The following is a 26,735-nucleotide window of genomic DNA, read 5'->3' on the forward strand; positions in this document are numbered from 1 at the left end:
TTCAAAGGTTTAGGCTGTTTATTATTATTGTCTTAATTTAACAAGACAGAACAAAACACAAGTGCCATGAGAGAGAAACCTTTCACCACTCACATTTGTCACACTGTAACCAGCATAGCACAAATGAGACTCTGTGTACATATATATTGTGTATTTAAAGAAACACAGGTAATGCCAAACTTCCATAACACAAGGAACAGTTTCTTGGCAGACTGACAACAAGATTTGTGGGTTTGTTGGGTTTTTTAAACAATTTAAAAGCAATTCACTGATTACATAAGTTAAGTGAAACTTAAAATGTACAGACCTCACAGCAATCATATAGATGACACTTGAAGATGGAGAATCAGGGGTCAGAGATACATTCTGAGTTTTGTTCTCAGTACATTCCACCAGGAGGTCACTGCAGTGGCATGATTAACATAAAAATTTACAACTAAATGTATTAATTGTGTGCATGTGTACAGGAGTGGGGAAAACACAGAACAAAGACAGGAGAATTGTTTCCATCATCCAAATTGCACAGAAAACATTAAAACAATTTATACATAGAAGTTTCACCACACATTGAAAAGGGAGAATGCCAAACTAACACCACTCCCTCTACACACAGGTGAAACCATTTGCATTTAGAATAAATCCAGCCTGAAAAAAGGCCACATCCAAGGTCAGATGTAAACAACTTCACCAAGAAGGTACAGTTGAAATCCAGCATTGGAATCAAGTGAATTTCGTGAACAAAATTTCAGTGCTAAATACTTTGTGCAAGACAGTCCTTTCAGTCTATGCTGAGTTAAAACATAACAGGTTAGAATTAATGCTCAAAATCTTTCTTTGCATCTTTCTCAATTTGATAACAAATTAAGCATATGCAAAGTCATTTGAGCAAGATCACAGAGAGGCACGTTGTCATAAACCTTCACTATAATAAATAAGTTTCCTGTCCACAAACAGAAGTCAAGGAACCAAAAGCAATGAGCAACTTTTCCAGGCAATTTTTACCTCTTGATGTAAGCATTAGCTTTGGAGGAGGCTCACTGAAGAAAATCCAGGCACACTGCCAGCCCTTGAACTCATTTTCAAGTATCTTTCAGCTGAACTATATGTGTAAAGTTACAAAAGATTGATCAGATTCTGCTCCATGGTACTACTGCATGAACTCAACCGTGGCTGAAAAATCTCACTGAAGGCTACAAAGTATTTATGTTCATATAAAAAGAGAATGTAGGGAACATGGTGCTTAAATTAATAAATAAGGTTCAAATTACATAAAACAAAGTGTTGTCACTAGCCCTTTCTAGGATAAATTTTAGAAGAAAAGTCCATTTAACTTTCAGTCCACCAGGAAATACATAGGAGTTTCATCAAAAAGCTGTGCTTTTAAAAATCTCTGGATTTTCTTCTTCCTCCTTGGATTCCCTTGTGCTACTAGATGGAGGCCTGTATTCCAACCTAGAATGAAGAAAGAAAAAATAAAATAACTTTAAAAACAGATGAGAGAACTTAGAAAAAAAAATCAGAGTCCTGTCTGAAAGGACACAGCTTCCTATTTTTAATATCCTGTTGACTTCATGTGAAAAGGTCCCTTTCTTACAGCACATCTGTGCTCATGTGTCATCTTCAATCAGAGCCATGGCAAAAGGCCAAATGCTCTCAGTGCCTTTTAGATCAGCTGAACTAAACTGGAAGAGTTCAGCTCTTCCCCAGCACTTAGGAGACTTTCAGGACCTACAACATGCCCCTATACCTTGATAAAGCAACATACTTTTGAAATGCATTCCTCAGATGTACTTTTATTAAGTCATCAAATGATAAATTTGGAGTGAGAGATGTACACATGAACATTTACACTTGGGAAGAGGGACTAAGACTTCAGCTAAGCTTTTGTATTTTCAACAGAGTGCTGCCTTTGCTGCCAAAACCAGCCTCTCCCTCTGACCATACCTAGGCAAACCAATCCTCAGAGCAGAGGATGTTAAAGCAGGTGGCACTTACCCTTTGACCCTCAGCATTTGATCAATGGTGTCAGGAAGAGGCATGCCATAGCTTTCAGGCAGGAACAGTGTGAGAATTCCTGACAGCACAGTCAGGCTCCCCATCAGGATGTAAGGTAAAAACCGATCATAGGCACCTGTGTAAAACACAAAAAAGAAGAGAAAGAAACAAAGAAAAAAAAAAAAAACCTGTATCAGCTCTATGTTTCTGGTAATTGCCCAGAGATGCTGTGGATGCCCCATCCCTGAAGTGTTCAAAACCAGGCTGGACAGGGCATGGGGCAGCCTGGTCTGGTGGAAGTCTGGTGGAATGAGATGATATATAAGGTTCCTTCCAACCCAAACCATTCTGTGGTTCTGCGGTAATGTTTGTACCAAGGTTCAGGGCTTTACCTGGGTAAGTTTGTGCTTTCAGTAGAAACAAAACCAATCAACCCCCATGACAGCCTGACTTTCAAAGTGAATGTTGTTATAACTGTGGTTGTAGGAACTCAATGAGTGGGAATAAACAGCTGTAAGGAGTGTCCTTCATTGAGGCAAGAGAACTGAGTCTCTGGAGCATCTCTCCAGCAGCCCAGGTAACTCACCAAGGTAAACAAAGTAGGGTGAGAGGATGCTGCCCAGTCTGGAGGCCATGGAACTTGCTCCAACTCCCATGTTTCTTACTACAGTTGGGTAGAGCTCAGCCGTGTAAACATAAACCATTGAGAAGGCAGAGGTGATTCCAAACTTGCCCAACATCACCAGCAGAATAGACAGCACACTGAGATCTGAAAGCCAAACACAGTCAGGACTTAGGCTCCTGCAATTCACTGTATCCCTTAACTCCTTTGTGTTTGTGTAACTCCTGTCTAATTAACTCCAATATCTGCTGTCTTTTTCCCCTGTAAATATCCACAAACATAAGCAATGTTCTTTTTAATGTTTTCTTTTTTAAATTACTAGAAGTCAACGTTTCCATTTTCTCTTGAGAACAGGGCTTCCTGTCAAGTGAAAAATAAGGAGAGCAGAGTCAGAACTGCTGAGATACTCTCAGGTTTCAGGGGCCAGACCTCTGCTATTGCAAAAAATGCCATAGATCCCTTTTTAATGAAGTGAACAAAGTAAGACATTTGAAACAAATTATTTTATTTTAGGTTCCCTAAAAAACTGTTTTTTCATTAACATTCTTAGCTACATTCTTCATTCCATTAACACTCTTAGCTGTAATAATTTAATTATAGGAAGTTGAGTTGACTTTAACTGAAACAGTTAAGATTTGGAAATCAAAACAGATCATATCAGTGTCCAATTGACTCAAAGAACAGGGGAAAAAACACCAAACCTGAGAATGCAGCACACATATTACTGTTATAAAATAAGCAAGGCAGTTCTTGCACATTCTATTTTGTATGTCTTTGATTTTTAAATGAGTCCTAGGCAACATCACCTCCCCTTATATTCAATATTGTTATCAGTAATGACTCTATAGCCCTATTAATCTAACTGGACTAAAGATATGTATGGTTTGAGATCCAATAAATGTTGCTTGGCCTTCCTTCCCAGTAGCTCCACATTATTTTAACTATCAACACTAATTCAGTCAGTACAAACATATCTGCTTATCAAAAATACTTTCACAATGATTCCATTGAAAGTAACTCTTTAAATAAGCTCCAAAGTCAACAGCAGCTGTTTGAGAAGTGAGTTCTGCAGCCCCTTGGTAACTTCCACTTACCAAATTTACAAATTCTGGTTGGTCTAGTCCTGGTTTTACACCTGGACCTTACCAGGACACCCTGCCAGAGATGTAGCTTAGAGGCAAAGCTGGAGTACAGTTCTAATCCCAACAGAACCCAAAGCCAATGACCCACCTTCCAACCTGAGTCTGAATGTCCTGCTGTGGCAGTTACTGAGAGCCAAGGAGAAGGGGCAAAGACAGGACACGAGTGTCTGCATTGAGTCCCCTCAGGACACTTTTCCTCCACATCTGCCCCGTGCAAGGTCCTGCACCTCACCTATCATAGATATGTGAGATCAACTAATGATTCCATACGTGAAGGCACCAGCTGAATGAAGAGAAGAACACAGCCTCCCAAGAATAACGCAGCAGCCATTGAGTACCGTCGGGGCAGGTTGCGCAGCAGCAGCCACGAGATGATGTAGGCTGGCACCTCAATCACTGCTGACAGGAAGCAGTTCACATACACGTCCCCGTGCAAGTTAGGTGTGTCAAGAGAAAGTCCAAAGTAGCCAACTGAGATTATCATCCTGAAAGAAACAATAGCAGGGTCAAATCTCTCTTCTTCCTCAGGTTGCCATGAACATCTTCCACATTTCCATCAAGCACAGAAATGGCTGTGTAGGGTAAATTCAGCATCTGGCAGACTTGTTCACTTCTGAAGTAGCTAAAGTGCTGACTCAGAAACAGCAAGTCAACAATTAAACCATGCAGATGCTTTTGATCTTTCAGACTGCTCTTGAACTCAAAGGAAAAAATATATTACCCTGGGAAGAAAGCGATGATCATTCACACTGCAGTAATGCAGTAGTTGCCTTTACTATTGTTTATAGCCTTAACCTGAAAGTCTGAGCTACTGAATTTTACTGCTGCTTAGGCCTACAGCAGCTTTCCATTATGTTTACCAGAGAGCTCTGGGTGGAGATCATTGTTTCTGGGTCATTATGCTCCATGCTTTCTGTGTAAAGTCAGAGAGGAGGAGAATGGCATCCTGGCAGCCCCAAGCAGCCTGTGATTTTCTCTGCCATGCTCCAAGCTGGCTGGGCAGATTCTAAATGACAATGGCATGCCTGGCTGCCTGGGCTGGTCAGTGCATCAGGACAGAGACGGGTGGCTGGATCACTGCCATCCTAATTTTGTGCCAGATGACAGCTGGCTTCCATGTAATCCAGAGAAATACACAACTGGCCTTGGAGACAAACTCTGTCCTGTCCTGGGAGATGCTGGGTAGAGAAGGTTCAGCTTTACTGACAAGTATAATGTGGTAAATAAGGAAATAATGGGCAGTGGATCCGGACATGTCCAGGTGCAAACATGAGGCACAGAACACTTGGCACTTCATCTCCTCCAGCATCTGCCTTACAACAGAACCTGGAGCAAAGCCATTGTACAGCACCAAGTGCACCACTGACAAAAGATTAGCTCTTCCTCCTCCTCACTGAATATTGGACAAGCCTTCGTGGTCCAGTTGCTTAAAATAAAGCTGCTTAGTATGCCTGGGAGGGCATGAAGTGACACAAATGAGAGCTACCCCCAGCTGCTGTGGTGCCCTGCCCTAAGCCATTCTTCTCACAAGTAGTTCTGAAGTGTTTTTCACACCCTGTGCTCCTTGGAGTTATTTTTATATACGAACTGTAATGCTGGAACTCCCTTTTGGTAGCAGATTCCCTCAGCTCATTACATTGGCAAACCTTAATATAGTTATATAATTTGTAGAAAAACTTCAGTGGTATTTACACATCCTAGGGTGCCAAGAAGCCAAACTTCTTCATCCCTGGTGCAAACCCTGCAAAGGGAATAGTTTAAGGGCCTGTTACTTAGTCAAAATTATAAAACACTCAGCACTATGTAAAGCTGATATATTACTGCCTGCAAGTATCCTCTTTTATAGCCCTTTTTGGTGAGAACTTTTAATTAATGACATGGAATACATCATCAGTGTACCATGGGCTGGAAAACTGTGCTGTGAGGAAGCACAAGATATTATGTCTTTATATATTGGGAAATTAAAGGAGATTAGGTCACTGACATATAAATTAGAATAGTGAAAACATTGCCCAACTTAACCAAATATTTTTCTGCAAGAGGAGGTAAGAGTGTGCAAGTCAACTGTACCTCCTTGCCTCTTCTTGCCTATCATAAAACTTGATTTTTGATGTGGTAAAAAGCCCTTCAGTATGGGTTACTGAATCCATTAGAATGGATTACATACTGTCATGTCAGTGCTTCTCTCAGTTGCTTCATCCTGCCAGAAATGCTGTTCCAACAGGTTTTGCCTTTGATTTCTACAACCACACACCCAAAGCTGGTTGTGCCCAGGAGCTACTGCCCCACATCAAGCAGATGAGGAGTAGGGCAGTCTCACCTCCAATCACACATGGGAGTCAGTGACTGGACTTGAGCAGGAAGACATTATATAGGCACCTTACTGACATTTCTGCAAGGAACCAACATTACTCTTCTTTTTGAGCTGGTTTTTTTGGCACAAGTTCCCTTCTCAGTGTGTTTATGGCCTGGCCTTGTGCTTGGTTATGGGCCAGAGAATCTGGCTTAAACATAAGCCAATTCATCCTTTGCCCTAAGATGCCACATCATCTTGTATGTGCTGGCAGGTCAGTGGACTGAACTCTGAGGCTGTGCCACCTAAGGAACAGGAACATTGCTCAAGAAGACAGCATATAAACTTAGTTGGCTCCCAAGCACTTAAGGGGCCTTTTTGGTTTGGTCATTAGGTACATGCACTAATTAAACCTCACTGTACAGCCTCTGGCAGGTTTTCAGTTACCCTCTCTGTTTACAGCTTAGTAAGATTTCTGGTAAGGAAAATAACCACCATTTAATCAAACTGAGCATAAAGCATGGCTTCAGCCAGTGAAAACCAAGCTGAAGATGACAGCTTGGTCATCTTCAAAGCAGATATCAGGAAAATATAGAGAAATCTCAGATGAGAACTTAAAAGGCAGCATTATCCCTTTAAGAGCCAATACAAAACAAATGGAAAGAGTCTCCCCTTATTCAGGCATCACGTTCAGATCCCTAGGCAGAAGTTCTCTGACTGGGGGTAGGGTATGACTCATTCCTCTAAAAAGACTTTGCTACAGTCAGAAGAGCATTCCCCAAGGCCCAGGATCAGGCAGCATTCCCACACATCCACTGCCAGCTGTTTGGATTCTTGCTCAGTTCAGGATGAGCCTGACTGTTCACAAAGGAACACCAACCCAGATGTGTTTCTACACTGTCACCAAAATGAAGACCCTATGTCACCAGAATTTTGATGTTTCAGTCAGCTAGTCATTGACTTTTGAACTGGTTTTGTCTGTATCTCTTCAGAACACCTTAGTATTTAAAGTTACATACTCCTGAATCACACTTGCTTACCAAAGAAGCACTGACATAATTGTGATAGTTAGGATATTTCGAGTTCTCATTAGATCCAAAATGGTGTATGTCTGTTGCTTCTGGGAATTCACATCTTGTAGCTGTAAGAGAGCAAACAATAAAACACGGGAACTTTAACTTCCTGCAAAAATAATGATTATGAAACTAAGTCCTACCACCAACTTATACCTCAGTCTTTTGATCTACTGAAAGAGGTTTGTAACAAAACACATGTGAGAGCCAAATTTGTGAAAGCAGAAGCTCTTCTCTAATTTAAAGTGACTTAAAATTTAGACCGAGACTCTTAACTCTCGTGACCAGTGACAGGACTCAAGGAAACTGCATGAAGCTGAGTCAGGGAATGTTTATCAGAAAGTGGGTGGCTGGGCACAGGAACAGCTCCCCAGGAAATGTTCACAGCACCAAGGCTGACAGAGCCCAGGAAGCACTTGCACAATGCTCTCAGGCACTCTCAGGTGTGACTCTTGGGATGTCTTGTGCAGGGCCAGGAGTTGGACTTGATGATCTGTGTGGCTCCCTTCCAGCTCAGCACATTCTATGGGTCTATAGTAATAATTTTCTTTATCTGAGGCTTCACAAATCAACTGCTTTTTGTTACTTGAATTATAAAGCAACAGTATTAATTCACTATTTATATGTCACTGCTGGAAGGGTTCTTACATCCAGTTTTGAGCACTGCACCTGGAGAATCAACTGCACTCAGACTAGAATAGAGTAAGAAGGATGGTGACACATTTGATAAAAAGTAGAGGGTTTCTTTAGCCTAAGGGTCAGAAGACCAAGGACATCTGGAAAGACACAGCATAGTCTTCAAATATCAGGAAAACAAAGTGATAAACTGTCCATTGCAGACACAGCAACAATTAACAGGATTTGCTTCAATAAACTGCAGCAGGGCAGAGTTAGCCAATGACTTCTCAAGCTGGACCTAAGAGTAATGTATTTAAACCAAGACAAATTGGCTAATGAGCTAAGAGTGCCCATCATTATCTAGTCTGTTTTTGAGATTATCTTCTAAGAATGTAAACAAAAAGACAACAATCTTCTTCTTTCCCCATTCAACTTTCCAGCCTCTCAACATAAAACCACTTCCATGTAAACAATGCAAGGGTATTCATCCACAAAGTATGAGAACAAGTTCTGTGCTTGGTAAGACAGTAAAAAAGAATTATTTTTTTTATTAGGACTTATTTAGACTTCTAAAGAGGGGGACCAAGAAAAAGATTTTTCAAAATATAGAAAAGGTGATTTAAGAGGACAAAATCCATTGATTAAAACTATCAGCTCTGATTAAGCAACTTGGAGTTTCTCAAACCTCTGCAGTAACATGAATATTTTTTCCAAGTGACAGTCAGTTCTGAAGATCTGGATAATGAAATAGCAGTCTGGTACACACCAAATTTCTGTGTATTTGCTTTCATCGATCCCATTTTCTACAAAAGCCAAACAGTCCTTTACCTTTGTTAACTTTCTCTCTGCCTGAAGCCAAACTTACATCACACAAACTGTAGTCACTCCACAGCTCACAGCCCTTTCTCATAAATCACATGATCTTTCCACATGCCACTACTTGTTGCCAAGAAACAAGGAAAAAAAAGAAGAAGAAACAAGCAAACCATAAAACAAAATCAGGAAGAGAAACATGCAGTTAATTAGTCAGTTGATGAGAAAAAGGGTCCTTGCCTTTCAAGAGCTGGATAAGCAGACAACATAATCTTTACCAGGACAGGCTCAAACAAGAAGCTATGAGAGAAGGACAGGGAAAACAAAATGATGGTTTGAAATTAAATTTATAATCCAAACATTTCTATCCCTTCTTAACTAACCAGACCCCATTTGTGCTCCACAGCTGGTTTGTGATTCATCACCTGCTGGACCTCAACTGGCTTGAAATCTCTGGAGTCAAAACTCTGCAGTTGCAGCTCTGCAGCTGCACAGGCTTGAGGGACTCTCCAGCCATAAGCTCGGGTGGCTCCTCCATCCCAAACACACATTCCAAATGAGGAAGGAAAGGGGCCAACCAGATTTCTGAGAACCTCTCTGCAGCATAAACATGCTTCCTAAACCCTCAAGAGGCTCTAAGCCTTCTGCTTTCCAGCTCTCCAGATAGCAGACACAAGAACAATGTAAACACACCACTGATGCAGAGGAGTTCTGTGCAGATCTTTTGGCCACAATATTACTTTTACCTTAGAAAGGAAAGAGATGGACAGGAATTCTCCATGTTCATCAAGATCATTTTCCTTTGATGGTCAGAAAGTTAGTATGTTTTTGAAAGCTGATGTGCTCGTGTCTGTAAATGCACACCACATTCTCCAGCCCACCCTGCTGCAACGCATTTCTCCTTGTCCAGCATTTCCTGGAATAAAATCCCTATTTTTGCCCCTGCCTTCTGCTCCTTCACTATCCAACGCCATTCAGAGACAGCAAACTCATCAGTGTTTCTTTCCAAGAACAAGAGAGAAGATTCCAGGAACAGTGATCTTAGGCAGATGTTGGAGCCAGAGTTTATTTTCTATTCTCCCACTGCAGTGCTGGCAATAGATGAGTTTTCATGGCCACAGCATGAGAAAGAAGAAGAAGAAAAAGGAAAGTATGTATTCTAACAAAGATCCAGAGGAAAAGGTATCAGAAGTGTGTTTTCTTGGCATTCTTACTCTGTTCCAGTAAGACCAGGATGCTTGCCCTACCATCTCCTAATAAGTCTGCACAAACAGCTTTGTCAGTACCCAGCTGACTTCAACACAAGGGAAGCTGTTTCAATCTCAGTAGCAAACACCTACATCTTAATGGATTCCCATTCTCCTTAGCAGAACAGAGGCATTGTAAAGCAAATGAGTATATTATACTCATGATATTCATTATATGTATTGTCACTTAAAGGACTGTCAATTGTCAGCCTGCAACTGCCCAGACAGATTCTGTCGAGGTGCCCATTCCCCTGGAATATACAAACAGTTTGTCTGTCTTGACTTTCTGAGGTCAAGTTTGAATGTCTATGGAACTGCTTCTACACCTTAAAGGCACCCTTCAGCTCAGACAAAGGGAAGATTTCCAGAGAAAACAGGAGCACGTAGGAAGAAAGAGATGGGAAAGATATCTGTCACTACTTCACCTGAAAGGGGCTCAAGTGTTGCTTTCCCTAACGTGGATTAGAATCCTAATATGCTCTTATGGATTTCAGAAGTGCTGAAGGAATTAGCAGTGACTCAGAAAAAAGGGCAATCCAAACATTCCAAGTATGGGATTAATTTAAGAAATTCAGAAATGTGAACACACAAGCAGCACACTGTAGATTAAGAAACCTATCTTTAGAGGCTAAAACATATTAAATTAGTAACTGTAAATTCTGTGACAGAAGTTGAGTATGAACTAGAATTACAGTATTTCCAATGTCATTGGCCAGGATTAGCCCTGTGTTATACAGAGTTATATTACAGACTGACTTAACACAGAATCTGTTTGGTGCAAATATTTAGATGACTGAGCAACAGGCACCTCAAATTCATTATCCTCCCCTGAAAAACAGAGTTGAAAAGGAAAAAGGGCAGCTGTAAACTGGATGAAAAAGATGCTTGCATTAGAATGCATGTTGGCCTTCCTGCGGGAATGGCACCACAAAGGCTTTGCAATGAAGGGAAAGGGTATTGTGCTTTTCAGCAGAAAACAATAATCTTTCACCCACTTGAGAAGCACAGAATGCAGTGCAGGCATAACTCCATTCATCTGTATGGAATTAATTGCTTTACATAAAGTCCACAAACAACTGGACTGCTAAACAAGTCTTACCTCACTAGGGTCAAATATTACATCAGGGGCTGTAATGCCATTGGTTTTTGCAGCTTTTCGGATGATGTCTTCTGCCTCCTGAAACCTCCCCATGGAGATCAACCACCGTGGAGACTCTGGAATGATCCTGCAGAGAAGGTTTACAATAACAAGCCTGCATTTCCATAGAAAGAGCTGCTGAAGGGACCAACACATTGCTCCAGGCAGGAAGATCTCTAAACATGCCACATCTTGCAGGAATTAGTGCAGTGACAACAGAAATCAGATTTACAAGAGCAGACTAGTGTAAGGAACAAGACCAGACTAATATGCCCTTATGGATTTCACAAGTGCTGAAGGAATTAGTAGTGACTCAGAAAAAAGAGCAATCCAAACAATCCAAGTATGGGATTAATTTAAGAAATTCAGAAATGTGAGCACACAGGCAGCACGCTGTAGGTTAAGAAAAATATCCTTAGATGCTAACACATATAAAATTAGTAACTGTAAATTCTGTGACAGAAAGGAAAATCAGAGAGCAGAATTCCCCAGTCATTCGATTGCACAGGAACAGAGATGGAAGCACAAACACAGCTGCTACTGTAAGTGAAGCAACACCACCACCACGTGGACTATTTCAGCTTTACATGCCACTCATATGTAGTATTTTAACAACTACAGAAGAAAACACGGAAGTGCCACAGCTGTGCAAGTACTGTTTTGTAGTTTGTCATATCTGTGTCACCCTACCAATGCCCAGAACATCTGGTTTTTCCTTCTGCCCTTAGTTCACACCTATACTTAAAAGCCTGTGGATTTCAGTTGGTGCAGAAGTATGAGCAAGATTTAATTTTACAGAAGCCTAGAGAACATGAAGAGCAGGTTTTTCAGGCATCAGTCAGATCACATACAACCCCACAGACCAACAGCTAAACAACTGGGAGAGTAAAGGACACAACATCCATCCTTCACCTATCCATTCCTGAATTTCATTAACTTCATCATCTTAAAAACCTGCAGACAGGACCTTCTAGAGACTAAAGCCTTGTGAGTGAGCTGTACTCACCACCAGAGCGGGATGCAGAGCAGGCCGGGCAGGGTGAGCGCCAGCAGCAGCATCCGCCAGTCCCGGAGGAAGAACGCGAACAGGGGCAGCAGCATGTAACCAAAGGCATAAAAGATGCACACACCCAGGGTGCAGAACAGCACTCTGACTGACTTGCCAAGGATTTCTGTGCCTGTTCAAAACAGCAGAGGGATTATTAGGTTTTCACTTAATAGCAACCAAGCCACTTAATAAAAATACCCCTAGCAATTGGCTTTGAAATGCACTGTAGAGTTGCAGGATGTAGCACTCTGCTGTCTAGCTGGAGGCACCACAGAGCTGCTTCATGCTGTGATCCTGCACCAATGGAGGTAATTATATGTGTAAAAGAATGAGAACTGGGCCACATAGCATTTCTGTAGCTCAATATGTAGCTCATATTTCTGTAATTTTATCATTTTAGAATCTTACATTTTACCTCAGGAGCTGAAATCACCTGACATTCTCAACAGTTAAATGTAGCTTGATGTCCAGAATCCTCTCCAGCTTATGAAGAGCGACCAGCTTCTTTAAAGAATAATTCAAAGGTCCCTAAACTAAGTTCCCAACCTGTATCACCTTCTAAAAGACTATTTAGACTATCTAAAAGCCAAAATCCTCACTGTCTTTTGGGGTAGACATATGGAATTCGTGTTGGTTACAAAGACCACACTACTGCCAGGGGAATTAAATGCATGAACAGGGGTCAGTGCCCTCCTCTGAAATGTTTTGGGACCTTCAAATCAAGAGATAGAGAAGCAAAATACAATCTTTCTTGTTTCCATGGAAATCAAAGAAGATGCCAGCAGTTGCAGCAGGCTATGTGCAGTGAGCTTATCTAAGCACTGCTTTCACCCCTGAACTGGCCTTCCCTGGCTCAGAAATAATTTCTTGCCACCATTTGGTACTTTGGACAGTAAAGTCATGGTAAATGAATTTTTTTTTTTTTTTTTTAAATCTCAGATTCATGAGATAATTCATATCCCCATAATTAAATATGGTCTTGAAAGTATACAAAGCAAAAGTCATGACGACATTTAAATTTTTACTACAGGCTGTTTAAAGAATACTTTATAAAATTTACTCTACCTATCTTGGTTCTTTTGCAACTTTTAAATGAAACAGGTATTTAGGCTAGAAATGGACATCAGAAATCCCAGAAAAACCATAGAATCATGGAATGGTTTGGGTTGGAAGGGTCCTTAAAGTTCATCTAGCTCCAATCCCCAAGAAATCATGTCTCACATGTATTATGTCTCCCATTAGAAGATGGACTTTATTTCAAATAGTTTCTGGGGTTTTGCCTCTTTTAGGATGGTAAACCATAGAAACAATTCAAATTGCGCCTCTATCAGCTGGAAGCTTCCAAGGAGAAGAGAAGTTATTCATGCATGGTGAGGCCACACTCTTAACAGTGTTGCTTGGCAAAACAAATCTACCCTAAGTCAGTACTGAAAAGGAGCAGGAAAAGCACAAGATGAAAGGACACATGCAGTGACCAGCAGGACTTTCATACCAAGAACAAATGCTGCCACGTAGTTAGATATCTGTCCCATGCCAACCAGCACAAACAACACTGAAAACATCTCCCAGCTGGTAGAGAAGACCTGTATGAAACTGAAGCCAGTCTGCATTGCCAGAGTTGCAAACAGCACATTCTTCCTGCCAAACCTTCCATGGACAGATTAAAAAAAAGAAAGAGAAGGGGGAAAAAAATAATATGATTAAACAACATCATGAACGAAATCTACAAAAACAGAAAAATAAAATTACTTATATGCATAGTTAAGGAGATACAAAACTTCTGCAAAAAGCAGAGGTTCAGGAAATGTAATACAGGCACAACTATTCTAAACACATTAAAAACATCACTGGCAAAGAGAAATTATTTCCTAAGGGCTGCTAGTTAAGTCATCTTCAAGCATGTGCTGGAACACTATTCCTCTCTTACTGGCTGGAAACAAATCATCAGGAACAAGTTACTTTAAGTGCAAGAGTATCCAATGCTTCTCTTCCTCCAAGGAGCACATGGCCCCTGACAGCTCAACAGGTAAAAAAAAGGAAAAGAAGAAAGGAAGAGAGGTATGCTTCTGGAAGAGAGGTGAAACTCAGATTCGGAAGATGCTATTGGCAGTCAGTGATCCCGTACCACAATCTTCATTCCCTTTGGAACAAAATTAAGGGATCCCAGAAGACCTCCTGATGAAGTACTAACAAAACCCCAAAAACAAGAAGAAAAGAAATTAAACTAAACTCAACCTGTCAAGTTGCTGTAAGAGTGGCTGCTGCTGTCCTGGCCCAGGCAGCCCCACGCTGCTGGGACAGGGTGTGCTGAGTGCAAGTTTCACAGCTTGAAAGTCCACACTGACCTGCAGGTCTACAGCTGGTGTCAGGGGCATTACACAAAGAACTGTTACTTGAAACCCCCAAATATTATGTCAGCCTTCATGTCTGAGGCTCACTGCAGGCAGCTTTGCTGGACCATCCTCCTCATGGACAGAGGAAGCTCCTGACCCTGAGCTTGGTGTCCCTCAGTGGCTACAAGTGACTGGATGGACTGCAGGGATGGACTGCAGGGATGGACTGCAGGGATGGATGGACTGCAGGGATGGATGGACTGCAGGGATGGATGGACTGCAGGGATGGACGGACTGCAGGGATGGACGGACTGCAGGGATGGATGGATGGATGGATGGATGGATGGATGGATGGATGGATGGATGGATGGATGGATGGATGGATGGATGGATGGATGGGCTCCTCACCTGCACCTGGTGAGGATCTGTGCCACCAGGGGAAGGAGCTGCAGGAGACTGCCAGGAGTGTGAAGTAGGAAGCTCATGGATTCTGGCACCAGAACAGTTCCTGCTTCACCTGCTGGGTAGTGACCATGGGAGACAGAATCCTTGTAGCAGACAAGGAGCTCTTTGGAGGGAAGCACCTGAACCTTCTGAAGCAGCAGCACCAGGAAAAGGTGGTGAGACACTCAGGGAAGAGGGGAATCACCCCTCGCGTGGGAGGGCATGGATCTGGGCCTGGGGATGAGTGACAAGCCAGCTGAGATCATGGGTTGGGATTTGCAGGGAGGACAAGGGTGCTGGGTGCCTGCTGCAGCCACCTGCTGAGAAAAAAGCAAACAGGACCTGCTGCAGAGCACCACAGGAAAGGTCCTCATGTCCAAAGGCACTGCCCACCATGAGGGCTTTGAACACTCTAGGACATGCTGGAAGGACACAACCCAGGAGGCTTCTGGAGCTCATTAGTGGTGACTTCCTAACAGAGAAGGCTGAGGAGGTGACAAAGGGACACTGCTGGACCTCAAACAAGGCTGCACTGATGGGGGTGTGGAGGCCAGCAGCCTGCTGGCTGTGCAGGGGGAAAGAGCAGGACTGGGAGGGGAGGAACCAGGCAGAAGGCAGGATCACAGAGAGAGCAAACACTGGCCTGCCCAGGGATTTTTTTGGACAAAAAACATAGCATATAGCTTTGGAGAGAAGTACAGGAGGCCTGGTTAATTTTAAAAGATCATTCTTTCTAAGCTTGAGATTGGTCCATCCTGATAGGCAGCTATGAAAAGGCTCTAAATGATGCCAGATTTGTGGCATGGAGATTATGTTTCAGTGAAACAGAAACTCTGCAAGTACCAGCAAATTAGAGAACCACATATTGTTCTCAGGGAATAAGAAAGACTGCACACAATGCACAGCAAATCCCAGGGAGAGAATCAGAAAAACTGAGCTTTACAAAATACAAACAACTGTTGGCATCACCACAGAAATTAATGGTGTCTTCCTTTTTTTCCTATGTTTGTACTGATCAACAAGAAATCTTGCTTCTCTGGAGTACAGCTGAACAGCATTTATGCTTCCACAAATACAGATCATTGGACTTAAATGCTGTATTTGATGATGAGAAAAAGCAGCTATAGTTTATAAAATGAAAAATCCCAATTTAAACTAAAAAAAAAAAAAAAAAAGAAGAAGAAAACAAGTGTCAGGGATCCCTCAGAAGGTAGTTCAAAGTAAATAGAAGAGAATGTCATTGATCAGATTTTTCCAGACAAAACTCATCTCCAACACCTGCTTTCTGTCACAAAATACCAGTTTGCTGTAGAGTGACTTTGTTGCAAGAACAAGCAGATGTAGACAACACTTACTAACAATCTTTGTAACATTCTGTTGTAGCTCAGCACATTTCTCTACCCATTCTGTACACTCAGGTTAGACAGTTACAGAACAGACATGTTAGCAGTTGCAGAAGGACACTAGTAGGAAAGCTGATGTACAAGAAATGCCTACAAATGAGCATCAAAGAGACAGCAGCTCTGGTGTATATACTTTACTTGTCTGAGAGCTGTCCTGAGATGAAAGATCCCACCAGGACACCCACAAAGAACAGGGAGGTGCTCAGGGGTCCCTTCCAGTCGTTGTCACATACGAGATTCCACTGCAGGGAGAGAGAATTGGAAAGTCTTTAATAAACAGGATTTCCCCTCCCTCCTAAACTCTGCTGAGCTGGCTTTGGAAGGACTGAGAACAGAATTACAGAATAGTTTGGGCTCTAATGGGCCTTAAGGACTATCTCATTCCAACCCCCTGCCATGGCCAAGGACACCTTCCATTGTTGCAGGCTGCTCCAAGGCCCATCCAGTCTTGAACACTTCCAGGGATGGGGCAGCCACAGCTTCTCTGGGCACCTGTGCCAGGGTCTCAGCACCCTCACAGGAAGAGTTTCCTCCTAATATCCAATATAACCCTGTCCTCTGTCAGTGTGAAGCCATTCCCCCTTGGCTTGTCACAGCATGACCTTCTAAATAGTTTCTAAATTTGATTTCCCTACATATAGTAATGTTTCCCATTAAAAATTCACATTCCTAATTTAAGAAAAATTGAACCATATAAACAACAATATAGGAAGGAAAAAGCCTTTTATTACATTTTAATATGGTTTGGAGAGACAGGAGACTGCTCATTCTTCCCTGGGAATCTAACTAACCTCAATTAGTATCTTTGAAATACAAATTGAAATATATACCAAACAAACAAAGATTTCCAAAATTAAAACAAAAATGAGGAATAAAAGGAAATATTTTTAAAATAAAGTCTTTAATATTTTTCAAGATCCTACCCAGTTCAGTCAGATGTTTTTGAAACAGCACTCGTGTTATTTTTCCATCTACATAAACAACTATTATTAAAAGACTCTTAGTTCTATTTTGGTTTTCTGGAAGAAAAAATGTGTAAATATTAGAAGAAAGGACAAAACCCAGCAGGGATCCCTCATCCCCTCCTTCACAGCTATGTTCTGACTGGAGGACATAAAGCCAGTTTCCCAGAGCTCTCCCAGTACCTGCTGCCAGAGGGCAGGTGCTGCAGCCCTGCAGGACAGGAACTGGGAGGCAACAGATGTGAGACCAAACCCTCCTGAGCGTAGTTATTCAAACAGCTCCTTCAAGGCCTCTTCTGGTGTTTTAGCAATGGAAAATTTTAGGTTTTAATCTGTATTAAAAAGGTCAGAATGAAAATATTCACCCTGACCTGAATAATTAATCCCCTTTGTCCCCCAGTTACAAATAACTGAGTCTATTTTTTTCAATTCATTGAAGGGAACACCCTTCCATGCTTTGATCTGCTCATGATAAACACACAGCAGTTGCTGTGTGCTCCAGCTCCCACACAGGGAATGCTCCTGTTGACTCCAGGAATCTCACAGCCCTCAGCCTGTTAACAGTCACACCAGAACCACATCCTGCCCATGTTTTAAGGCTGGAGCATCACTTAAAACTATGCACAGAATGAGCAACACCAGCAATGACCTTTCATTGCCAGATTCCTGTATCAAAATGCAACTGAGCCATTGCTTATTTCATGGAATAGCATCTAGTTTTGAATTAGAACTGGGAATTGTTCCAGAGATAAATTATGGTCATTCACACAGGCTACACTCTCATCAGCTGTCTAACTCTAGCTGCCAGCCCTTACATTACCTTATATATATTTATAAGACAGTCATCATAAGTATTATTTTTAAGGTCAATGTGCACCTTTTTTGCAACTGTATTCTGGTCATTTCACAACCCCTCCATTGATAAACCTGTTTATGATTTTATGTCTGAAAAATCTCTCTTTCTATCAGATTTCATAACCCTCAACATTTCCTCCTCAGGCCTTTCCAGCCTCACAGCACCTGGAGCTCAGGTACCAGCACTCCAGGCAGTGCTCCAGCACATCCCACCACCACCATCAATCAGGCATCACTACAGAAGTTCCTTCCAGAACTGTGGCTTTCCAGTGTGTTAACAAATGTATCCCACTCATGGTAAGGAATTGAACTTACTATAGTTATCCACATCATTTAGATTATGAACTATAATTAACATTCATAGTTAAATATCTATTATTCAACAAAAGCTATATTTCATTATAGATTAAAGAAATCTTGAGTCTGTCATGACCACAGAGTCTAAGCCAGCTAGGAAGCTTCAGTAAAACATACCTGGCAACTGGGAAATACTAGCAAATGATTATTATCAAATTTATAATTTATACAGACCAAAGGTCTCAGTGGTTAGTATATGCCTTTATATGATAACACCTATCAGAGAAACAAACACCACAAACACAAAGCCTGCTGTTCTAAAGACTTGCCTACTCACAAGAAGCTATCTTTGCATCAACTACTGCAGCCAGACATCCTCAATAACAGAACTAAAACCTGTCTTGGTCATCAGTCTGTCATTACTAAATAGATCATTACTTTCCAGCTGATCACCCTGTGCCTGTGAGTCCACCACCTCCTTTCATCTGTCCTACACCCTGCACTTTGGCACGAGGCTTGAACAACACTTGGATTTCCAGACACTGGCACGTTTGTGTCCTACAACAAACACTTCCTTCAGATCACTGAGGTGGAGACCTTTCTTGGAAAAGTTCATGGTATTAAAATGTTTAGCACAGCTCTGCCAAAACCTTCTTGCACTGGCAGGTGGAAACATACTGGGCATTCAAATGTGGCAATGATTACCAGCTTGTTTTTCTGGCCTCCCTGTAAAGCACAGTGAGGAGCTGTCATGCTGAAGATCACTTTGAACCAGGCATCAAAGTGAACTTCAACATCAAATTTCCAAAGTAGAACTACCCTGGTTGTACAATACCAGTTATTTACAGACTCCACAGAAACATAATAATTAGAACAAAGGGATTTTAAGGTCTGTTACCCTTTGCCCCAGTAAATAAATGTCAAAGTCTTCAACTCATTAATGACACACCTAAAAGGTCTATCATACTGCTTGTCAGTGATGATGGCATCATCCTTCCAGATAATTTTGCAACCATACCCTTCCCTCAACTGCACATTGTCCAAGAGGAAGTCACCAAAGCAACCCTGCTAGATCAGCATGGCAAAGAGCAAGTGACCCAGGAGTAGTTACTAATCAACCCCTGCTGCTGGTAGTGCTGTTTGGACACAGCACACCATGACCTAGTGCTCTAAAACCATGTGCTATGTTCACTTCTTAGTAGCTAGCATCTAGTTATTTTGAACTAGCCTGCTAGCTGTGACAGCCTTTGCCCCACTGGACAAGATAAGATTAACCTTGGTAAGGTATCTGGGCTTCAAGCACAAGAAAAACATTTCCACTCTGTTTTCAAAGAGCAGTTGCTGATTATGAAGCATTGAGCTGCTCAACACTGGTACCCAACAGAACAGAGCATTCCTGACCTATTTTGTTATAACTTTAGGACATCCTCTGTTTGCAGTTTAAACTTGTCTTCTTACTCATCTTACAGATATTGTGTGATTTTTCTACTTCCCAGGCCATTCCTCAGGCTGGGGTGATGTCTGCCAGCAGCCTGACAGCCAGCACAATGCTCACTTGTGTGCTGGAGCTGAGCTGTGCTCAGGCACCTCTGTAAGCAGATCCCTGGCTGATGCCAGTGCTGGTGAGGACAGCTGGGAACAGGGGATGGGGAAAAGAGGACAGGCTGTGGAGATGGCCAGGGATGAGGACAGCTTGGGTCAGAAGGCAGGGGGAGCAAAAAGGAGAGGGACTGAAGCAGTTGCTTCTCAAGCCCAGGTTTGGGGCTCGAGTATCAAACAGTCCCAGGCACTTACAGCCATCACTCACACACCTTTCTAGGAGAGCATTTTCCAAGTTCTGCTTGATCTCTTACATGCCAGCTGCCTGGAACCATGTCTCCAAGTCCCTTGCTAGAAAGGCAAGGCCAGTGAGAGAACTGAGAAGAATAAAAACTCTATAAATTACTCCATCAGATCTCCTCCCTCCCTCAAACTCAAGGCCCTTCCCTAGTGCCACTACAAGAACCCTAAACAAAGCTGGACTGTGACAAATACAAACCTTCAAGAGCATCATCTGACCTCTGTCCTACAAGGAAAAGCCTTATAGACAAAACAATTTTTACAGCTACAAGATACTGTGTCATCACATTCCTTTATTTTTTAAAACTCTTTTCCTGGCTTGCCCAGAATGTGCACAATGATAACACCTACCAATTATGCAACATGTGTAATTGAAAAATTAAGTGGCTAGTTCCATGTATTAATATTTTCTTTATAAAAATCAAGACTTTTTGAAGCTGGCCCAGTACCCTGTATTCCCTCCTTCCACTTGCTTCTCTCAGCAAGTAGAGGCAAGTTCTTCAAAAAATCTCAGTTTTGAAGATTGAGTCTTCAATCTTCAAAAGATTGAAGTCACACAACCAAGTACTGACAACCTTTGATGCTGAATCTGATTTTGTTTATATCCATACAAGTATTCTCTGCTTACTTGAAAGCTGTGAGTGTTATTAAACACCCTTTCCTCTAAAAACACATTTGTATATTCCAAATACTTAAAAGGTCTAGATGTTACATTGAAACTTATTATCTACAGCAAACAGAAGTCTGTGTCTACAAAATACACATTCTGCTTAATTTTCCCTCCTCTAGCCATTTTACATTTTTGCAGCAATAAAGTTTGCATAGAACAGGAAGGAAATTGCCAAATATTTTACAATCCCAGTGCAGAAATGGAACTGTTCCCTACACATCACATTTTTGAGATGGCTGGAGAAAAAGGAAACAGGGCACTGCCATCACCTGAGGTGAGTTTGAATTTAAAAGTAAAGGCAACATGAAGGGAATTTTACCTTTACTAACTGCCCACAGTGCCTCTAAAAGAGCACTGTTTCCATTTAACAATATCAACTGCAGGCCTATTATTCTTTAACAATATTAATCTTACTTTATGTTGTGATCTCAGAAACAGCTGTACTTTGTACAATTTCAAACACTACTGCATGATGTGCTTTTTCAATCACACCTTGAAAAACCCAGCATTTTACAAACACCTTTGTTTATCTGTCAGATATTTGTATTTACTTATTAAATGAAACCCAGACTTTCTTTTCCTTCTTCTGACAAGACTAGTAATACTAAACTTTTGCAAAGCTGCAAACAGCTTTTTCAGCTCCTGGGGCTGCAAAGTCATGAGTATGAAACCTCAGCCACAGTGATAAGCAGATATTAACCTACAAAAACAAAAAAGAAGCACCTGTTTTAAAAGATGATAAATAATGGAGGTGGCTAATATTAATGAAGAGTTGGGTGAGAGCTGAACCTGGATGACACAGGGCTGATTTACAATTCATCTGCCGGCCCCACTCCTGCAACAGCCTGCTCTAGAGGAAGCTGTCCCTGCCCATGCCAGCAGGGGTGCAAGAAGATGATCTTTGAGGTCCCTCCCCACCCAAACCATTCTATGATTCTATGACTGTATAAATTACAATGTCTAGCACAAGCCTGTGTTTTTATTTTGGCAAAGTGAAACAACACACCCCTCTGCCTTCCAGCAGAAACCTCTGGATGAGCAGCTGTGCCCCAGAGCCCATTTGTGTCCTGCACATGTCACTGCTGCAGCCTCCCCTTGCTCCCTGGAGCCCTGGCATAACCCACTCACCTGCAGGGACTGTGGTGTGACAGCACAGCAGGGCATTGCATCCCTGGGGCTACAGAATGGAAACCTCTGGGCCCTCACCTCTGCCCAGAACTTTCTCTCTGAAGAGCCACACAGGAAGGAGCACCAGCCCTGCACCTGACCAGCCTCCAGACACCTGGCAAGTCCCACCATGGGCATCCTTCCCCTGCAAAAGCCAACAGGCCCTAAAGTTTGCCAATAGCAAAACAGACACAAAGCATGCAAATCTGGCATACACCATCTGCACTGATTTCAAACTGATGAACAATTACAACACCTTTTTAGAAGCTGAGGATGAATAAGTGTATCCAAAATTCAGCATCTGTTTAAGGTTCACTGTTTAAGAATCACTCTTGTGTGAACTAAAATGTTCTGACTGATGTATCATCTAACACCTCATTATATCATATTTCTAGTGCACTCATGCCCTTAACTCCACTGCTCAATTCTACTCCTGGTATAGCCCCATAACAGCCATGACTGGCAGAAGTTAATCTTTTCCCTTAATTACTCCTGGTTTAGTCCTTTTACTACCATGTATGAACTTTTACTACTCCTACATTCATTTTTTACAGGACTTATGGAGGCATTAGAATGACACAGCTGGTTTCTTGAGCCAAAATAAAGCCCTTCTTATGCCCTGAGCTACAGCATTTCAAAAAGTAAAAGACAGAAAGAGATTTTGTTACACCAGAGCTGGTTAAATACTGCAGACTGGCTAATAACAACCTTCTGTTGTTAGCCTGTGAGAAATGAAAGTCTCTAAGTGGGAGAGAACTGAATGTTTTAAGTCTCCGTTGAAAAGCAGAACCGTAAACAAGGTTTCTCTAAAGTCATGAGAGATTCAGCAAAAACCTTTCTTAAAAAAAAATCCCCCTTCCCCCTCCCAGTGTCAGCCATGGAAATCTGGGACAAAGGTCCTCATGATTATTCAACAAGTTAGATATGCAACTAAACACAAGATTAGTTAATCATGAAAGCAGTACCACCAAGCCAAGAAATTAAATAAGTTAAACACTGAAAACCTGTAAGTGTGTGAAAGGCCACAGCTCTTGCAAAACTCGTTTAGAAGCATTAATATTAGAGGAGAAAAAAAAAATACTGCCTCAGTGCATGATGCCTGGGCAGACAAACGTTGCCTCCCACGGACATGGGACATCTGCCAAGTCACACAGACCAGGAGCCAGGGCTGGGGAGTCTCAGCACTATGTGAGCAGCTCTCTTGTCTTATAGATTGTAAAACTCCTGGACAATACTCCAATAGCTCAAGACATTTTAATTAACATCAAGCCAAAGCTGAGCGAAGCTCTAAAGACAAGGCAGCACATCTAAGCCAGGATCACCATCTCAGCACAGCACTCAAACAGCACCCATGTGCCCCCTGTGAAAAGCCTGCCCACGAAGATGCCAACAGCCTCACACTGCCCTGAGAGCACCCAGCCTTTCACAACAGTGCATTCAGCAAGCACTGGAGCTGAGACATTCCCAGCAGCTTTCCTCTGCAGTAAGACAGCAATTGTTTAGATGAGGCAATGCCTTGCACTTGTCAGAATCATTCAAACCTTGACTGAGTTTCCTACAACTCTGTTCCCATTTCTAATCCTCCCTTGTGCTGCCATTGCTCCTCTCCTGTGCTCCCCAAGCCACCTTTCCTCTGTGCCCAGATCAGCTTATGGACATTTAGCACCCACACCCATCACTACCCAAACACTGATCACGACCCAGTTTGCAAAACAAGAAATCATGGCAGATTTTTTATGGAGCTCCAGCTCCATGAAACTCATGTCCAGGCAATGGGACTGTACAAACTTTGTAAGCCTTCTGAAAAAGGCCTATGCTTGTATTGAAATTCAAGTATTCCTCAAAAGTACTTATCAAAATCCATTTCCTTGCTTCTGAAGTCAACCTGCCCGTCTGGACAGCTATCTTGTGAAAGCAGTGACAATCAGCACAGCTTCACCTTTGGTAGGCTGCCCACACCCCAGACCTGACTCAGGCAGTGGACACCTGCACCAACACAAACATGACCTGTCCCAGCACGTGAGCACAGGGACACAGCAGAGGCACTGTGGGCACACAGCAAAGTTCAGGGTCCTTTGAATAAAGTTTTAAACCAGGCCTCCCCACCCATGTATCTTGCACAACTCAGGGTGACTCCAGCCAGTGAGAGTGCTGACACATTGGCACAGGCTGTCCAGAGGAGCTATGAATGCCCCATCCCTACCAGTGCTCAAGGCAAGGATGAACAGGGCTTGGAACTACCTGGTGTAATGGAAGGTATTCCTGCCCATCTCAGGGGGTTGGAACTGGATGTTCCTTAAGGCCCCTTCCAACACAAACCACCCTGTGATTTCGTGAGTTCTACCACCTTTATTGTTTTAATGAAAGAAAACAAACACTGTTGATGTTCAAAGAGACATCTCTGTCACACCAAGCAAGCTGAACCCAGTGCTAACCCTGCTCCAGCCCCTTGCACAGATACCTGATGAAGCAAGAAGCATTTGCACAGTGTGATCAATTTCGCTGGTAAGGAAACAGGCTGCACTTGGAAGCTCATTATAGAAACAAACAATGTTAAGGGATTGGAATGGACCTTATAAAGATCATCTAGTCCCTGATATAGACAGGGACATCTCCCACCAGACCAGGTTGCTCAAGGCCTTATCCCAACCTGGCCCATGAACATTGGGGATCCACAACCTCCCTGGACAACCTGTTCCAATGTCTCACCACCCTCACTATTAAAGTTTCCTTCCTCGTTCTTATGCAAATGAAAGTGAACAGAAGACCTCAAAATAAACTCGGCATGGCTTTAGCAGCACATCAATGTGCCGGCAGAGAGCCCAGAACGCGGCGCAGCTGCACGGGCACTGCGATAAGCCCGCGGCTCTCCGCGGCACCCCGGGGCTGCCCGGGATTCCCCTCCCGCTCCCGCGCACCTCGGTGACGATGGTGGAGCGATAGACATCGCGGCTGTACTCCCAGCCGTCCAGGCACGGCTCCTGCTCCAGCGCCTCCAGCTCCACGTCGGAGCCGGGTCGCAGCCCCAGCGCCGAGAAGTTGGCGAGCGCGGCCAGGCGGTAGCGGCGGCAGCGGCTCGGCACCTCCTGCCCGTCCCGCAGCTCCAGCGGGATGCTGGCGTTGCGCCACTCGCCGCTCAGGTTGGCCCCGCGGGGCACGACGCACCGGTGCTCGGGCGTGCCGGCCAGGAACACGATGGAGAGGCCGTTGAAGCCATTGGGAATGATGCTGGCGCTGAGCAGAAAGAAGACGAGGCGCTGGAAGCGGCCCCATTCGCCCAGGAAGGCGGTGGCCGCGTCGTAGTCGCGCATGGCGCGGCCGAGCTGCGGCCGCCGGTCCCGCGGCTCGGTGTGGCGCGGGCAGGAAGCGTCTCGGCCGCGCAGCCCCGCGCCATGGGCCGGCCTGGGGGTGGGGTTTGCCCGGGGCCGCGCAGGTGGGGCCGGCCCGGCGGAGGCGGGCCCGGGGCCCTCCGCCCGGAGGCGCGGCGGGGGCTCGGCCGGGCCGGGCCGGGCCGGGGCAGGCGGAGCCGCCTCAGGCGGGCCGAGCGCTGCTCTGCGGCGGCCGTGCCACACACGGCGGCCCCGCACCCTGCCCGCTGCTCCCGGCCTCGGCTCTGGGCCTGGGGCGGCTTTCCAGCTCCCGCCCGGCCCAGGGCTGCGGGACAGGTCCCCTGCCCTTCCTGACTTGTAGTCAGGAACGGCCATTAATACAGGCGTCGGATCTGGCATTTACTGCCCAAAGAATTCAAAAACCAGGGTGGAGATGAATCCTAGTCAATGAGGTGGGAAAGGATCCCGCAGATCGTCGCGTCCAACCTATGACCGAACAGCCACGTCCCGTCTTCCCTTAAACACCTCCAGGGACCCGCACTCAGCACCCCCGGGCCGCCCCTTCCCACCCAAGGGTGACCGGGCTGCTGCAGCCCCCAAGGCACACTGTGAACCTGCCTGGGGCTCTGCCATTAAACCTCGTTGGGGTCAGTGCCATGTATGAGCCAGGAGCCTTCGTGGAGTGTTCCGCTCACCAAAGCAGAGCAGGTGCTGCAAGTTCAGGAGTTAAAGGGTTCCTTGTGTCACTCTAGCACCTTCCCACAGCTGCCGTTGTCCCTTCAGCAGGCTCGGCTAAAGCTATAAAAAAGCTTTCCTGACCCTGACACTTTTTTCTCAGGCAATGCACACTACATGCTTAACAAATAATAAATTTAATAAATAATAAATAATCTAATAAATAATCTAATCCTAGGCCCCACATCCCAGCTCAGTACCTCGTGGTACTGCAGGAAGTTCACAGAGTCCCATAGATATACAATTCAGCTTTTGAACTCATCACTGCACAAATTTGGTCCTGCTCTTTATAAGGCTAATTCACATTTTCAAGTGGCTTTTTATGGCTGATATTTTTCTCCACCTCTAACTGATTTTAAAAAATAGTGTACCTCCATTTTTTGAACACTTGTATTTACAATGATCTTTTATCCCAGGCTGGAATCACACAGCTGTGAAAAATCTCAAAGGTAGAAAATTAATGACATAATAGGAGTTAAATCACAAAATCATCCTTGAGCCTGGCCAGGGTCAGCTCCCAGGGACTTGCACCTGAAAGGCAGTAAAACCACATCATCATAAGTATCCTGTGTGGAAGAACTTAATTGGTGAAAGAGCTTATTTCAGGAATTTTTTTCCATGCCTGATCCACACTAAATACATTTTATTACTTATTTATTTAAAATAAAGTTCAGAGACTTGCTCTTCAAATAGAATCCACACACAAAGCAGG

The 26,735-nt window shown here is 43.5% G+C and overlaps 1 protein-coding gene across 1 annotated transcript; it reads right to left on the reverse strand.

The window, feature by feature from the left end:
• Positions 1-25,286, reverse strand: LOC132080595 (organic cation/carnitine transporter 2-like). Its single transcript, XM_059483831.1, has 10 exons — positions 24,878-25,286; positions 16,308-16,411; positions 13,482-13,636; positions 11,948-12,119; positions 10,903-11,029; positions 7,093-7,193; positions 4,030-4,244; positions 2,582-2,764; positions 1,996-2,131; positions 1-1,452 (listed from the first exon to the last, which is right to left on the reverse strand). The coding sequence occupies exons 1-10, from the start codon at positions 25,268-25,270 to the stop codon at positions 1,365-1,367; spliced, it is 1,674 nt and encodes a 557-aa protein (XP_059339814.1). The 5' UTR covers positions 25,271-25,286; the 3' UTR covers positions 1-1,364.
• Between the last annotated feature and the right edge of the window lie 1,449 nt (positions 25,287-26,735).

This window comes from Ammospiza nelsoni, chromosome 16, assembly GCF_027579445.1.
Source record: "Ammospiza nelsoni isolate bAmmNel1 chromosome 16, bAmmNel1.pri, whole genome shotgun sequence".
Taxonomy (NCBI): Eukaryota; Metazoa; Chordata; class Aves; order Passeriformes; family Passerellidae; genus Ammospiza; species Ammospiza nelsoni.